Source organism: Polyodon spathula, chromosome 2, assembly GCF_017654505.1.
Source record: "Polyodon spathula isolate WHYD16114869_AA chromosome 2, ASM1765450v1, whole genome shotgun sequence".
Lineage (NCBI taxonomy): Eukaryota > Metazoa > Chordata > Actinopteri > Acipenseriformes > Polyodontidae > Polyodon > Polyodon spathula.
The window spans coordinates 67241157-67256186 of NC_054535.1; the positions used below are offsets into that span (position 1 = coordinate 67241157).

A 15030-nucleotide genomic window follows, 5' to 3' on the forward strand; every position below is an offset into this window, starting at 1 on the left:
AGGGTCAAAGTGAAATAAAGCAACAATTAGAACAATAACATAAAAAAAATATATTACGTTTTTTTATTTGGAGCTTACAGAAATAATGCTACGATGGCTGTGAGCCCAGTAGCCTCTCAATGGCTGCATTGACGTCGCCTCCTGTTGCTATCAGAGCTTGCAGATTGGCTTCACGGTTAAGAAATCCCATTGCACTGAGCTGTTCGAGTTGCTGATGAAATCTCACTTCAGGGCTCTGCGTCTGTTATGGATGACAGATTAAAAAAAAAAAAAAAAAACTATTTACTGCCCAAAGTATAGGCTCCAATTTCACACGTAAATACAGTATAATCGTAAATCTCGAAAAACTACTCACTTCTTAATCTTTTGTAGTCATTTTTGTATTACTTTAGTATAAATACATGTTAATTTGGATTCATATGTTGTTTTTTTCTGACTTTATGTGAACAAAATGACACACATTTGCCCGTTTTCCCATTGGAAATAGTGATATTTAGAAATATCACTATCCTGGTCACAAAAGCAAAGTTTGTGGGGAATAATAGCCATGTTCTATACTTTTTAGGCATAAGCAATTAGGAAATAACACTTACTACCCAGGAACAAAAATTGTGTTGCATAGTGTTACACGGTGTTATTGTGATATTTTAAAAGGTAAACAAGTAAGTGCAAATTATCTAAGTGGCAATCAAAGGGTTAAAAGGCATTGGGCTGTTGACAGATGAATGGTCTTGCCCAACAAGATTAGATTTAGATCTGTTACCTGTGGATTTGCACCAGCAAGTGCTTGTAACATTTGCTGTACAAACTGCTGCTGCCCTGTCTCTCCACTTCCTTGAGAGCTGGTATTAGACCCTGTGGAAGGGGTACTCCCTGTGCCTCCAACACCACCAATACCTCCCACATTACCTTGCCCAAAACTGAGGGAAATGACACACAAATCATTTCAGATTTTTATTTTTTTTATACACACACAAGTGAAAATTAACCATATCATGAATACCTAGATTGTTTTACAAAGATACATGATAATAAAAAGATACACTACCTATGTTACCACTTAAAAATTTACATTAAATAATATAAAACTATATAATACACTGTTTTGAGATCACTGTTTTACAGTCTTTAGTAATTTAAATATATTTTCTATTTAGTCACCTTTTAAAAAAAAAATAATAATAATTAAATGCATGGAAATCGTGTTCCTTGGTTGAATACAATACTACCTATCCTTGTCTCGCCCCCTCTACCACCAATGATGGAAAGAATCTTACCCTGGTATAAAGCCAGGTGCTTCTGCTGCCAGTGTCTGCAAGCCCTGTTGAATTTGTAATAGTGCTTGCATTGCTCTGGGATTCGACATGGCTGACAAGGTTTCTGGATTTTGCATCTGAAAACAAAAAGAAGTTGCAGAAGGCTTTTTACCCCAAAAGAATTCCAAGATTTGTTTTTGTCTTTTTAAATGATGATTAGGAAGGTTGAAACTGACCACAGGCTGAATTAACTGACCCACAACAATAATCCCTCCCCTGCTCTTACAATCCTGATCGTGAGTGTTTATCAAATGCACTGGACAGTGACTACGAAGAGTTATACTGCATAATGTGCAAAATACAACTTGTTTCATTTCATCCCACCTTAACCAACAATGACAGCTAGATGGCACTGCTGCTCAGAAATGCAGACATTTTACAATTTATTTGCACAATTCTGTCATTGCCCTATTTTCAAATCCAATGGTAAAAAAAAAAAAAAAAAAAAAAAAAGTTATTGATCTGACATTTCACTCAGTGTGAAGTTTACAGTCAGCTTCACATTCCAAAATGACTGTTTTTATGGTTCTGGCACAGACCAATGTGAAGCTTTTGGCATTACTAGTACACATTCTCCTCTGCAATCTCCTAAGCAAAGCTAAAGCATCCAGATTTTTAAACACAGTATTTTCAATATAAAAAATGATCTGGAGACAGTTTACTCTTTAACATTCTGTTTATTTTTTGTTTTATCTTTGCCTTGTCTACCTGTTGAAGGAAGACTGGTAGCTGCTGTCTCATCTGTTCTTGTAACTGGGGATTTCCACTAAAAAGAGGGTTGTTCAACATCATCTGTAAAACAGCACACACCAAATGTTGAGTGGAAAAGGAATTAGTTTAAGCATTTGCTTTAAGTATTTCACACAGAATTGATTTTTATTATGAAAATGGAAAACTGTCAATCAAATCAGTTGTGTTAACATAAAAAATACATTACAATCAAAATAATATTATTGGTATTTATGAAGCGCCATTCAGGAAACAATTCACTACATCCACAAATATATTAGAATGCTGGCAAATGTACTGGAATTTTATTACCTCTATTGGTTTACTGGCATATGTACTGATTTATGTGAACACATGTACATGGATTAGGGAGTGGTTAACATGTAGAAAACAGAAAGTACTGATTTGAGGAAAAACCTCAGAATGGAGTGTGGTAACCAGTGGTGTACCACAGGGATCAGTATTAGGTCCTCTGCTATTCCTAATCTACATTAATGATTTAGATTCTGGTATAGTAAGCAAACTTGTTAAATTTGCAGACGACATAAAAGTAGGAGTGGCGGCAAACACTGTTGTAGCAGCAAAGGTCATTCAAAATGATCTAGACAAGATTCAGAACTGGGCAGACACATGGCAAATGACATTTAATAGAGAAAAGTGTAAGGTACTGCACGCAGGAAATAAAAATGTACATTATAAATATCATATGGGAGATACTGAAATTGGAGAAGGAATCTATGAAAAAGACCTAGGAGTTTTTGTTGACTCAGAAATGTCTTCATCTAGACAATGTGGGGAAGCTATAAAAAAGGCTAACAAGATGCTCGGATACATTGTGAAAAGTGTCGAATTTAAATCAAGGGAAGTAATGTTAAAACTGTACAATGCACTAATATGACCTCATCTTGAATATTGTGTGCAGTTCTGGTCACCTCACTATAAAAAAGATATTGCTGCTCTAGAAAGAGTGCAAAGAAGAGCGACCAGAATTATTCCAGGCTTAAAAGGCATGTCATATGCAGACAGGCTAAAATAATTGAATCTGTTCAGTCTTGAACAAAGAAGACTACATGGTGACCTAATTCAAGCATTCAAAATTCTAAAAGGTATTGACAATGTCAACCCAAGGGACTTTTTCAGCCTGAAAAAAACAAGGACCAGGGGTCACAAATGGAGATTGGACAAAGGGGCATTCAGAACAGAAAATAGGAGGCACTTTTTTACACAGAGAATTGTGAGGGTCTGGAATCAACTCCCCAGTAATGTTGTTGAAGCTGACACCCTGGGATCCTTCAAGAAGCTGCCTGATGAGATTCTGGGATCAATAAGCTACTAACAACCACACGAGCAAGATGGGCCGAATGGCCTCCTCTCGTTTGTAAACTTTCTTATGTTCTTATGTTCTTATGTATCGATTTATGCATTCGTTTTATGCCCATTATTTTGGGTGGTTAGTTTATGCCTTATAAGAAGGGGTTTATATAACTGGTATGCAACCCATGCAAACCAATAAAGAAAAATGCAGACTTCCATATTGTTTTTAAGACGTCAAGGCGGTCCATCAGTACATTTAACAGGAAAGCATTTTTCATAAAGACAGGGAGGGTGCTCATGCTTGCAAGGTGAGCCATACCTGCCTAACCTCTGGACTGTTTGGAGATGCAGGGTCTCCGGGCTCTGTCAATGATCTCTGGGGGGGGGGGGTTCCAATTTAACAGTCCCTCCCTGACAGCGCTATCATTGGCTGCTTCAAGTTTTTATTAAAAAATGGAGAGCAATAGGTGGAACCACTCCAGTTCATAATATAAACCATTCTCTTAATGGGCACTTGAAACAACCAATGATAGTAGAGATCTCTATTATTATGATCCTTGCATTCAGAGAAGAGGGATGCAGTTCCCTTTCAATCCGAAGACAACCAACAACAATACTTTTGGGATATGCCTGCCACAGATCAGGTATTTAATAAGCATTTTATGTCAGAGCTGCCGATAGGCCCTTCCAGGGAGTGATGTCCTCTGTCCTGCCCACCGTGGGAATAAGTAGTCACTCCGTGGAGATCACATTGCTTCTCACAATCAGGTAGGTAAGGTAGGTATAAATGAACCTCTCCAGTTGCTGTGACTGAGTCTGTGTTAAGGAGCTCTCACTACGAATTTTCTGGTAGTTCCCCTGAAATTTTATTGCTGGAAGTCTGCTTGCCACTTCCCTGGAATCAGAAACTCAGCTTCTGAAGACTGAGCTATAAACGCAGCACTGCGTTTAAAAAAAAAAAAAAGATAATAATTTTCAACAGCCTACATCACCTGGCGACTGCAGTCTACTTCTTAACCCTACAGCATTGCTGCTTTGTGTATCTTCCTCTGCTATTTGCAGCTATAAAACATAGAAAAAAAAAGACACGTGATTCCTCCACCTGGACCCAGCTCTGGCACGCCCGCTGTTGAGTCAACACTGCTGGACTGACTTGGCCCACCCACTCAGTGTGGGCGAGCCAAATAAATAAATAAATAAAAATAAACAAACAAACCCTACCCCTTCAGCTTCTGCTGTGTGTGTGTGTGTGAGTGCCTATTTTTTCACTGCTTCACAGTTTTAAAAAAGTAGTCTCTACAGATACATCGAACCACCTATCTTGGTGCATTGGGTCTTGATTAATAAATAAATAAATAAATAAATAAATAAATCTCTCCATCTTAGGGCTCTCAGACTCAGTTGTCAGTACTCTGCAGAATGCTAGGGCCCCCTCCACAATGTCATTGTACGCCTATAAGTGGAGGTATTTCCAAAATTGGTGTATTGCCAGGCAGGACTCCAGTACTGGGATAGATCTACGGGCCCGTTAGCAATAAATGTTAAAGTTTCTAGAGGATCTCCTCCCAGAGGAGGGTAGGTCCCAGGGGTCCCCGAGTAAAGCTCATTTCCTGCAAAAACTTTTTTGGCCGATGGAGGACCTCCTCACCAGATCTGACCATAATCTCCGACATGGTATTGAGGCTCTAACTAAGACCGGATATGTGAGCCTCTCGACTCTGTAGAGCTGATACTGCTCGGAATGACAGCCTTTTTGTTGGAGCAACCACCTCCGTTGTCCTACAGTCTCGTGTCAGGACATGCACAGCTCCTGTAAACCCCACTGGGGTTTGAAACAGGGCATATTACACACAATGTGTGTTTCCTCCGAAAGGTGGGATTCCTTTCCCTTAACCGAAATCGTGGTATTAGAGGCTTTAGCCACCCTAATCTCCGAAAGGTAGAGGGAAGAAAAAGATCCTCTTCCTGTCACTGAATTTTAAAGGAGACGGGCCAAGTCTGTAATGTCTACATGGTACCTAGACCATCTGCGTCTGTCAGAACAGCTATTTGTCTGTCGGTAAACAGACAGTGTCAATTTTACTGGAAGCAGTGACTGTTCGGGAGGACTTCGTCACTACAGGGTGACCTACTACCTATGTCAGAGCTGATGTCTATGGTTACGGCCAGAGCGGGAGGGGACTCGCCCCTCCCATCTCTACAAGATGTTCTCCTCATCGGGAGAAATCTCCTCGAAGTAACTGACTGTAAACATGACGCCGATCGACCCGATGAGGCGTATGTAAGTGGTCCAAGATGACTGAGTTGCACCATCTAGGGAGATACTTGTGTTCCCGCTCCCACCACACGTTAGGGTGGTGTGTAAGCAGACGTCCATCGCTCTCAGGTCTCCGAGGACAGAGGCGAGTGCAAGGGAGCCGAAAGTATTGTTGTTGGTCGTCTTCGAATTGAAACAATCCTTAGGAGGTCACATCACTCGCATTCGCGGGTTCGATGCAAAAGAGAAAGTGATCTCCGCAAAGTGACTACTTATTCCCTCAGTAGGCGGAACCAAGGACGTCACTCCCCAGAGGGGCCTACTGGCAGCTCTGACATAAAATGCAACAGTGTTGTAAATAAACTGATGCATATGCCTGCAAACCAATAGAGCTGTAATACAACTACAATACATTTGCCAGCAAACCATTAGATTTGCAATTAAATTCCAAAACACATGCAAGCCTTCCAATGCAGTTGTGGATGCAACAAGTTATTTTTTTCATATGGAATTTGGGAAAAAGAGTGAAACATGTACTGCAGTGAAAATCAGAAGTATTATTAGCTCTTGACTAAAACACAGAATTAGATTAGCACACACACACACACACACACTTACTTTCCCTACATACCTGTGCAGCTAGATCTGGATTCTGACTGAGTGAATTCATCATGCTTCTCATGTACGGAGCAGACAACATGTTTTGCATTAGCTGTGGGTTTTCTGTTATCTGCTGCAAAAGGCTCTGCATTCCAGGTGTGTTAAACATCCCTGCTGAAATAGAGAAATGTAATTTTATTAAACACAAATATAGCAGTCATCTTACTGTAGGCAATGGGTCAAAGTTAAGGTGCAGCAGTTCTTCAAAAACAGATAAGCTACCCTCATCTGAAGTACTTAGAGAGAACACTGGACATGTTTTGTCAATATGAAGAAGTAGTTATTATGCACCTTACCTCCCAGGCCTGATCCCAGGTTTGGCAGGCTAGGGCCTTGTGCTGGGCTGGGGGCAGCAGTGGCAGTGGAGGAGGAGGTCTGCGAGCTTGCTGCAGGAGGTGCCCAGGGGTTTGGTAATGGGTCTCTATTCTCTGTACGCGATGGCTGACTGCCACCAGCAGCTAGATTGTTTACCAAAGAAGCAAAGGGATTGCCACCAAACTTAAAGGAAAAAAAAAAAAAAATCATAACAAATTTCAAAACTCAGCAGGTAAGAAATTTCCATTAGAGACCACTAGTGCCATTTATATTAATACTAATATCAGTATGGAAATTCCTCCTTACTCAGTCTTACCCAACAGGAAAATATGCCAAACAGTAATGGATGATAATTGAGAACACATCAATTACAGTAAAATTAACAGAACAAAAAAGATATATCTAGCGTGGAATACATTTTTGTCATCCCACTTGCCAACGTTTGAAAACAAACAGTGGAGGTACTTATAGCCTTTTTATGCTATGGTCACTACAGTCATTTCTTTCTATACCGAGCATCAAAAGGAACTTTTATAAAACGTTTCTTTTTTGGAAGAAAAAAGGTATATAAAATGATGGACATTGACGAAATGTTTCTGTTTTCTTTTTAATCACTTGATCTTTCATCCTTGACCATGACATGCTTGAGTAACTATGACTGAAGCACATGCACTTAATCACCTAATTAGTGAGACAGTTGATTGGACACTGGATATGGAGTGATTTCAGCTGTTGAATTGCAAGCTTGAATAAAAGCAATAAAGAAAATCAGAAAAAAAAAACAGTAAGCCACATCTGTCAGGACAGCAGCGCTTTCAAGCAAATGCCATGTTGGAGGCTGGACTAGGGCAGCGTACTGTGGCTTGCCATCTTGGGTGCTCACAGGTAGCAATTTCAAACTTGCGAGATGGTATAACCAGACACACTCTGTCAACTGGGACACCAAGAGTCACAACCCCTGCCCAAGATTGACTGATCATTTTGCAGCATCTTTGTGATTTCAACTGTTAATCAGCACAATAAAAAGTCACTACACCTGCTAAAAGTTTGTCATTTTTTGATCACATCTAGTGAATTTTATCCAAATATAAGTGATGCATTTCTTTTGATGCTCAAATGTAAGTGATAAGTTTGTTTTGATGCTCAGTATATTTAAATCTACTAATGTGCTTGTGATGTCATTTACTACATATTGTAGTTATTTATGCAACAATTAAAAAAAATAATTAAACAAATAATTCCCCTCTATTTAACCTTCAGGCATCATGGTATTGAGTCTTTATCCATGTATTTTCCTTTATTAGATATTCTTGCACAACTTTGAGGTGTGTTTTGGGTCATTATCTTGCTGAAGAATGAAGGACTGCCCAACTAGCCGTAATCCTGATGGAATGGCATGCCTCTGAAGTATGCTATGATAGCCATGCTGGTTGAGCTTGCCATGGACTTAGTAAAGATCATCAATTCTGTCACCAGCAAAGCAACCCCAGACCATGACACTGCCTCCTCCATGCTTGACAGTGGGAACCACACATGCAGAACTGATGCGCTCATTCTCTCTGTGTCTTACAAATACTCGGCGGTTGGACCCAAATATTTCAAATTTTGACTCATCGGTCCATAAGGCCAACTTCCACTCCTCAAACGTCCAGTTTCTGTGTTTTTTTGGCCCAGGCAAGTCTCTTCCTCTTATTCTGCACTCTTAACAATGGTTTATTTGCAGCAATTCTTCCAGTTAGGCCAGCTTCACGCAATCTTCTCTGAACAGTTGATGTTGAAACATCTGTACTTCTAGTAGAATTTAGCTGAGCTTGTATTTCAGGGGCAGTTAATCGCCGGTTTCACAGACTTATGACTCGAATTAACTTGTTCTCTGATTCTGAGGTCACCCTTGGCCTGCCTGACCTTGTTCGGTCTTCACGAGTGCCAGTTTCTTCAAATCGTTTGATGGTCTTGGCCACAGCAGTTACAGACACTTGCAAAGTTCTTATGATTTGTCTTAAAGAGTGACCTTCATTTCTTAAAGTAATTACAGACTTTTTTTATTGGCTTACATGAGCGTATTTTCCCCATTATCAGCTCTCTTACATTCAGGAATGACAAACTTGTGCCTATGTAACCTATACTTATAGTAATCATGGACCCTCACCTGTTAACAATAATTGGAGACAAAAGGTTAATTAGGTAGCATGCTAGTTAACTCAGAGAACATCTAACAAAGACACTTTTATACTTAGGCCAGTGTTCTAACACCGTGTTATACACATTTCAGACTTGTAACTGACTTGGGCTTCAGACTGAAATCCCCTTGCTTTGGGTGACCATTTCATTGAAATTGATTTAAAAATAAAATTTTTGAATGCAATTCACTTATGATTATCAGCTTATATAAGTACATGTATCATATAATGAAATGTTTATACAGTTAAAAGCATAGATAATCATGAAAAACCTGGTTTCAAGCAGGTGTACTCAAACTTTTGACCGGTACTGTGTGTGTGTGTGCGCGCCTATATATATATATATATATATATATATATATATATATATATATATATATATATATATATATATATATATATATATATAGGGATCTGAAACAGTGACATTCTGGTTACAAGCCCTGGACTTAAACAGCTTTACTTTTTGTATACAATTTATTTTTTACAAATTGCTAGTTTTTTTTTTTTTAATTGTCGAGAACTTGGTTTGTCATGAAAGGCACATAACCAGAGTTGTCGTATGAAAACTTGGAAGCCCATTGGTTATTATCCTCTCACCTGTTCTTGAGCAGCATTTAACATTGGCTCTTGAATATCAGTATACATCCGCCTTAATGCATTGTAGCCTCCTGGAATACTTTCAAGGTTGTTCAGAGCTCTGTCCTGATTTCTCATCATCTCTTGCATCATAGCTGGGTTTCTGGCAAGCTCCAATGTCTACAGACAGAATAATATATTCCCCTTTTACCAAATAATACCCAGTCACGTAAAGCAAATAGCGTATGCTCGATGATTGGAACTATGTATTTAAAAAAGTGTAAAATATACATACAGCATAAATGAAATATATATATATATATATATATATATATATATATATATATATATATATATATATATATATATATATTATTATATTTATATATATATATATATATATAGCAGCTGGCTCTTTGAGCTAATATATATATATGGGATTCTGATTTTAACTGTCTGAAAGTGAATTGATCAGTTCTATCTGGTGTTGCCGGAAAGCACAGTACTTTACAGAAGTTTTGATTAGCTGAGAAGTCCTGATAACCAATCAAGTTAAAATTACAACAGAGACAGGAATTGCAGTGTGCACAATTTGTTCCCTCTATACCACCTGCACAGCCTAGAAGCTAAAGTTAGAAACCCTTTGTGTGCAAGGGCAACTTTTATAATGGGATAAACTCAGGCTTATGTATGTTTGTATGTAAGTATGTACATATGTATGTATCTGGGGTGGGTAGTTTATTTATCGTTTACAATTAAATCCATAATTTAGTAAAGACATAACAGCATTTTATACTTGGGACACTGTTTATTTAATTCAATCCTCTTTTTTGAATGATTGGTACTGTACATGTACTTTAAGTGCATTTCTGGTTGACGCTAGAACTGCATTAACAAAGTAGTGACAAGTATGTGTACCTGGCTTGCTCACAAATTTTTTATGCTACATAATGTTTTTTTTGCTGGTACAGTGTGAGTGCTTAAACTTACTTGTCTCATTATATCTGGATTATTGAGCATGTGATTAATCTCGGGATTTCGCTGAATCAATTGCTGCATCTGGGGGTTTGCCACGATTAATTGCCTCATCAGATCAGGATTGGACAGCATGCTTTGTACAAAGGGGTTTTCCATTATCTGGGCCATTATTTCAGGATTCGACATAAGCTGCTGCTGCATCTGGGCCTGTAACTCTGAGAAGTTTGACAAGTTCATTCCAAAGCCGCTTAGACTTGCCAGCCCTCCAAGGCCACCTGAAATAATAACAGAAGCATGATCACAGCTTACCATGAAAGCTATACTATATAAATGCCATCAGAATCATAAAATATATATTATATACAATACTAAGAAATTTTACTATAGAATGCCCTTAGCCAAGTTTTATCCCAACTAGATGAACGGTTTTCTAGATTTACGAACAAATGTAAGTTCGAAGTACATGGGGGATAACTGACACAGATATTGGGAGTAACAAGATCGCTGAAAGGCTACAGTCTTTAAGACTACCTTTTACAAGCCAGGGTTAACATTAAAAGAGGCGAGCATGAAAATCTTTTAACTGGTTGACTGCCTTTTAGCCGATATCTACTGTATACTGCAACTTCACACTAGGGATTTTTAAAATGTTTTCTTTAACAGCAGTCAACGTTCCTCTTTGCAGACTGCTTTGTTAAGCCATGGAAATAATAACTCAGCATCTCAAATGGTTTATGAGCTGTTGAAAGAGATACCAGCACAGATTTACTAACTAAACTGGCCTCAGAGATATCAGATTTTGATTGCTAGTAGGCGATTGATAACATTTTATTGCAGGATAATTAGGTCACAGATAAAAATAAGAGGTATATTTTGCACAACACTGAAAAATATGAAGTGTACATCTCAAATAGTTTGAGATGTTGACTACTGAAGATGCGTCATGATCACATGTTAACTACAGCACTGTTAAGCATTTTTCGGTGACTGCTGCTGGAGATAGAAGAAGCCTTCAAATGTCTGGAATGACAGGTACAGAGCAGCAGAGATCCTCACCCAGTCCTAAGAGGCTGCTGGATGTAGATGTGCTGTGGGACTCTGTGGAGGTAGTCGCATTGCTGGTAGTTGAGCTGCTGGATGACTGAGCAGCATGGTCCTGTGACCTTAAAAACAGAAATTCAGATGTAAACACTGCCATTGTTTAAATTCCCTTCCCCACCTCCCCCTATAGTATATAGTTTTTTGTTCCTATTTGAGTTTGCTTTTTTATGTTAGGCTTGCTTATCTTTACCTTGTTTGCGTTTTGATGACCAGATGAACAGTCATCCCATCATGGATTGTATGCTGGCTAAGAGAGTCTTGGTCTTTCAAGATTTTACCAGCAAATATCAACACAAGCTGATCAATCCGTGTCTTGAAGCGCTCGGAAATTTCTTCTTTGAACTGAAAGAGAACCAAGCAGCATAAATGGGGGAATGGCATCTCTGATTAAATAGTTTGTAAGCATAAAGTAAAAAATATGTTTATTGGGCAACACAGCTGTGTGCCAACTGTAAATACACACTATCTCAAAGTCAAAGGCCTTAATTTGGTAGCCATGTCATTCTCACCAACATGCTGACCTTACAGTTTTTACAACACTGCTAGTTTGAAGTCCCTATTTTAAATGGCCACCTAGACAAGAAGCTTTTACAATACAACGGCAGTTCTGTTCCGAGTACAAAGTCAATATATGACAGTGTAAGGTCTATCATCCGGAAACCTGAAAGTCACACAACCACAATTTGTCAGTGTTCAGATCAACATAAATGTCATTTGATTTTCTCAGAGCTGTTTCCATAACATCACATTGAAAATTCAGCACAGGGTGTTTGAAAAGGCCAATGTGTCTACTCTCCCTTTAGGCATAATTTGGTTTATTTAAATATTGTAAATGAAAATGGTCATAATTATTGCTAGAATTAGCTGCCTTGGCAATGTTATTTCCAATATACTCATCTACAGCACATAACAAAACAAATCCCATTATTTGTCATCAATTTGACTTGACTTTGTCCAACATTAAGTTTTTGAAACCTGAACAAATTTAAGAGGATCGTGTATATTATGCATTTGACAAAAATACTGATGAGGAATGCTGGTAGATTAACAGCATTTTGGTTTCATAAATGGGGATTAGTGAGATAGTGATGTATTTTCCAGTACTCTAGATTACAAAATGTAAAAGGTCTTCTATGCTGTACTACTAGACAGAACCACAAATTATGTAATTACAGTATGTGGGTCTGATGCAACATCCAACATATACAGCAAGGTGTGGACCCTTACTGATATTGAAAACCCAACAGTGTAGCCTATGGGGCGGGGCCAAATTTGGTACATCATCAGTAGTCTTCTGCATTTCCGGTTTATTCCGAATTTTACCTAAAAATTACAAGATTTCTTTTTTAACTGGACGTCGGTTTTTACTGATACACGATTTTTGTCTATTATTCAGTATTATCTCAGTACTGTTTTCTAGGAAATACACAATAATTTGATTAAAATGCTGTTTTATTTAGACTCCGACATTGTAATAAGCAGCCCTACACAGGGATACAGCGGGCGTTTAGACGTCAGGATCAAATAACATTCAAACGTGGTTCTCTGTCACTTCACAAACTACTAGTAACTACAAGCTTGATTAAATACTAAATTGAAATACTTACACAAAAATATCATATTTTTAGTGGATGAGGAATGGGGAGAAAAGGTAAATCAGTTTATGAATATTCAAAAGAAAATGAATGTTTCAAAGTGTACAAAAAGCAAAAATAGCACAAGTGGGTCAGATGATGCATAGCGCTGCAAATACTGCTGCACTGAGGTACATGTTCTCGCTGACAGTAAAGGAACATACTGGAAAATAAGCGACACATTAAACTAAAACAAAGTTAACAAGCCACCCATTTATGCGGCGTTTACACACGCTTGAAAAAGACACCGCAGAATGACTGTGTTAACAGGTTTGTCAGAGCGCTGTGCTTTGATGGACAGCCACTGTTTATTGCAGAGGTTTGCATCAGTGATTTCGTACTGTCCATCAGTTAAAACACAGCCTAACGCCAACAATCTTAATCATACATATTTGACAGAAAATTGTGATGATTTAGTTGATAAACTTACATGGAACGCATTGATGGAAATGTCCAGAGTGATTTTTGACGCGTCTTCCGATGGCTTGCACCATCCAGTTCTGGTACTTTTCATGATTTCAAGGCGAATAAACCTGTCATGTTCATACCTTCTGTAGAGATTGTTTCCGTCAGCACAGCGATTGCTCAAACGTTCGCAAAGTACCAGTTAACTTGGGAAAATGTGGCTTCAACTTGCAGATTGTGCTTTATCAGACATGACATTAAACCGCTACACATCATATGCTACATGTAAAAAGGTGTGTATACTGAGATTTTTTTTCCCCACGATTTTTACCGACGTTTCAATTAAAAACTATTTTTTTACCGATTGTATCCTTATTTAATAAATGTAAAATAAAATGCGACATTCCAGGAAAAGTTATTTTAAAGTAAAACCAAAAACGCGGAACAGCAGCTTGCAAGAGGACAGCTAGTGCATACACCATAGACATCTCAATTAAAGATGTAAAAGTAATTCATTTGTCGTTATATACAAAAAATATTCACGAATTTGTATTTTTACTAGTCGAGGGTGGAGAGCCCGGCTGACCTGATCAATGTGCTGAATAACAGTCACCTTACTCGGCATGCTTCCCACTTCTGACAGTTCTAAATGCAAGCTACCAGCCTTAAGCCAATGTCACTGACAACACTTCTTTGTTAAATGATTAATTACGAAAAGTAAGGAGACTGACCTGCTTGATGGTGCTATTTTCAGGCACGGCAAACTCCTCTTTTTCTTTGGGAGTTTTTACTGTCACTTTGATGATTTTGCCATCAGAGGAATGTCCCCGGGTCTCCCCACTCTCTGCCATACTCGCAGTTTGTACTTATGCTCCCGTTTGGTATCAAATATTCACAAAACCATTGGAATTAAAAGAAAGCTGTTATAATATCAATGCCTGCGAAACTAACAGCTTCTATTTACTGCTTCCTCATTTACAACCTCGTCTCGGGCATCATGGGTAAAAAAAAAAAAAAAGCGCAAGCAACATCAATGCGTTTATTAACAACTTGTCAGTTTCATAATATTCGACAAATCAGGGCGGTGCCGTTTTGTAAAATATTTAAATAAAATGTTTAGGTACAAATCAGCTCTCGTTTTGCAGAGGTTGTTTACCTGCAGAAAAGTGACGTACATATTCTAGGGAAGTTGCTAGAAAAGTGAAGGCTAAGGGGTGTGTCTACTTTGAGGACGCACTGTACTGCGCATGCTCTAATTCAGCTTTACAACAGTGAATGGAGTGAGTAATAAATTTTACTCAATCTAAATATTTTACAATGCTCATTGCCCTTAACGGTGCAGTAGTTGTCAATTGCAGTGGTGGCATTGTGTGGCTACTACCGAAGTTAATACATTGAATGCAGTTATATTAAATACTGAGCTAGCAGTGTCATATATTTGGACAAACTATTTACTACACATTTGTTGAAAGTTATTGTTTGAATGTGATGGGGTTTTTTTTTTTCCTTCAAAAAACTAAAATAAGGGAATTTTAGCAAGTGATATTATTATGGCAACAGGG

At 38.3% G+C, this 15030-nt stretch overlaps 1 protein-coding gene across 4 annotated transcripts; it reads right to left on the minus strand.

Moving 5' to 3' along the window:
- Positions 1–49: 49 nt before the first annotated feature.
- Positions 50–14658, minus strand: LOC121299284 (ubiquilin-1-like). Of its 4 annotated transcripts, none has more exons than XM_041226983.1 (11): positions 14200–14658; positions 11620–11771; positions 11385–11491; positions 10341–10543; positions 9372–9530; positions 6573–6774; positions 6248–6390; positions 2025–2108; positions 1278–1393; positions 764–920; positions 50–241 (listed from the first exon to the last, which is right to left on the minus strand). In XM_041226983.1, the coding sequence occupies exons 1-11, from the start codon at positions 14317–14319 to the stop codon at positions 89–91; spliced, it is 1596 nt and encodes a 531-aa protein (XP_041082917.1). In that variant the 5' UTR covers positions 14320–14658; the 3' UTR covers positions 50–88. The 4 variants fall into 4 exon arrangements, with proteins under 4 accessions (XP_041082917.1, XP_041082903.1, XP_041082895.1 ...); XM_041226969.1 differs by having other exon boundaries at positions 6248–6387; positions 10341–10603; positions 14200–14657; XM_041226961.1 differs by having other exon boundaries at positions 10341–10603; positions 14200–14656.
- Positions 14659–15030: the final 372 nt, after the last annotated feature.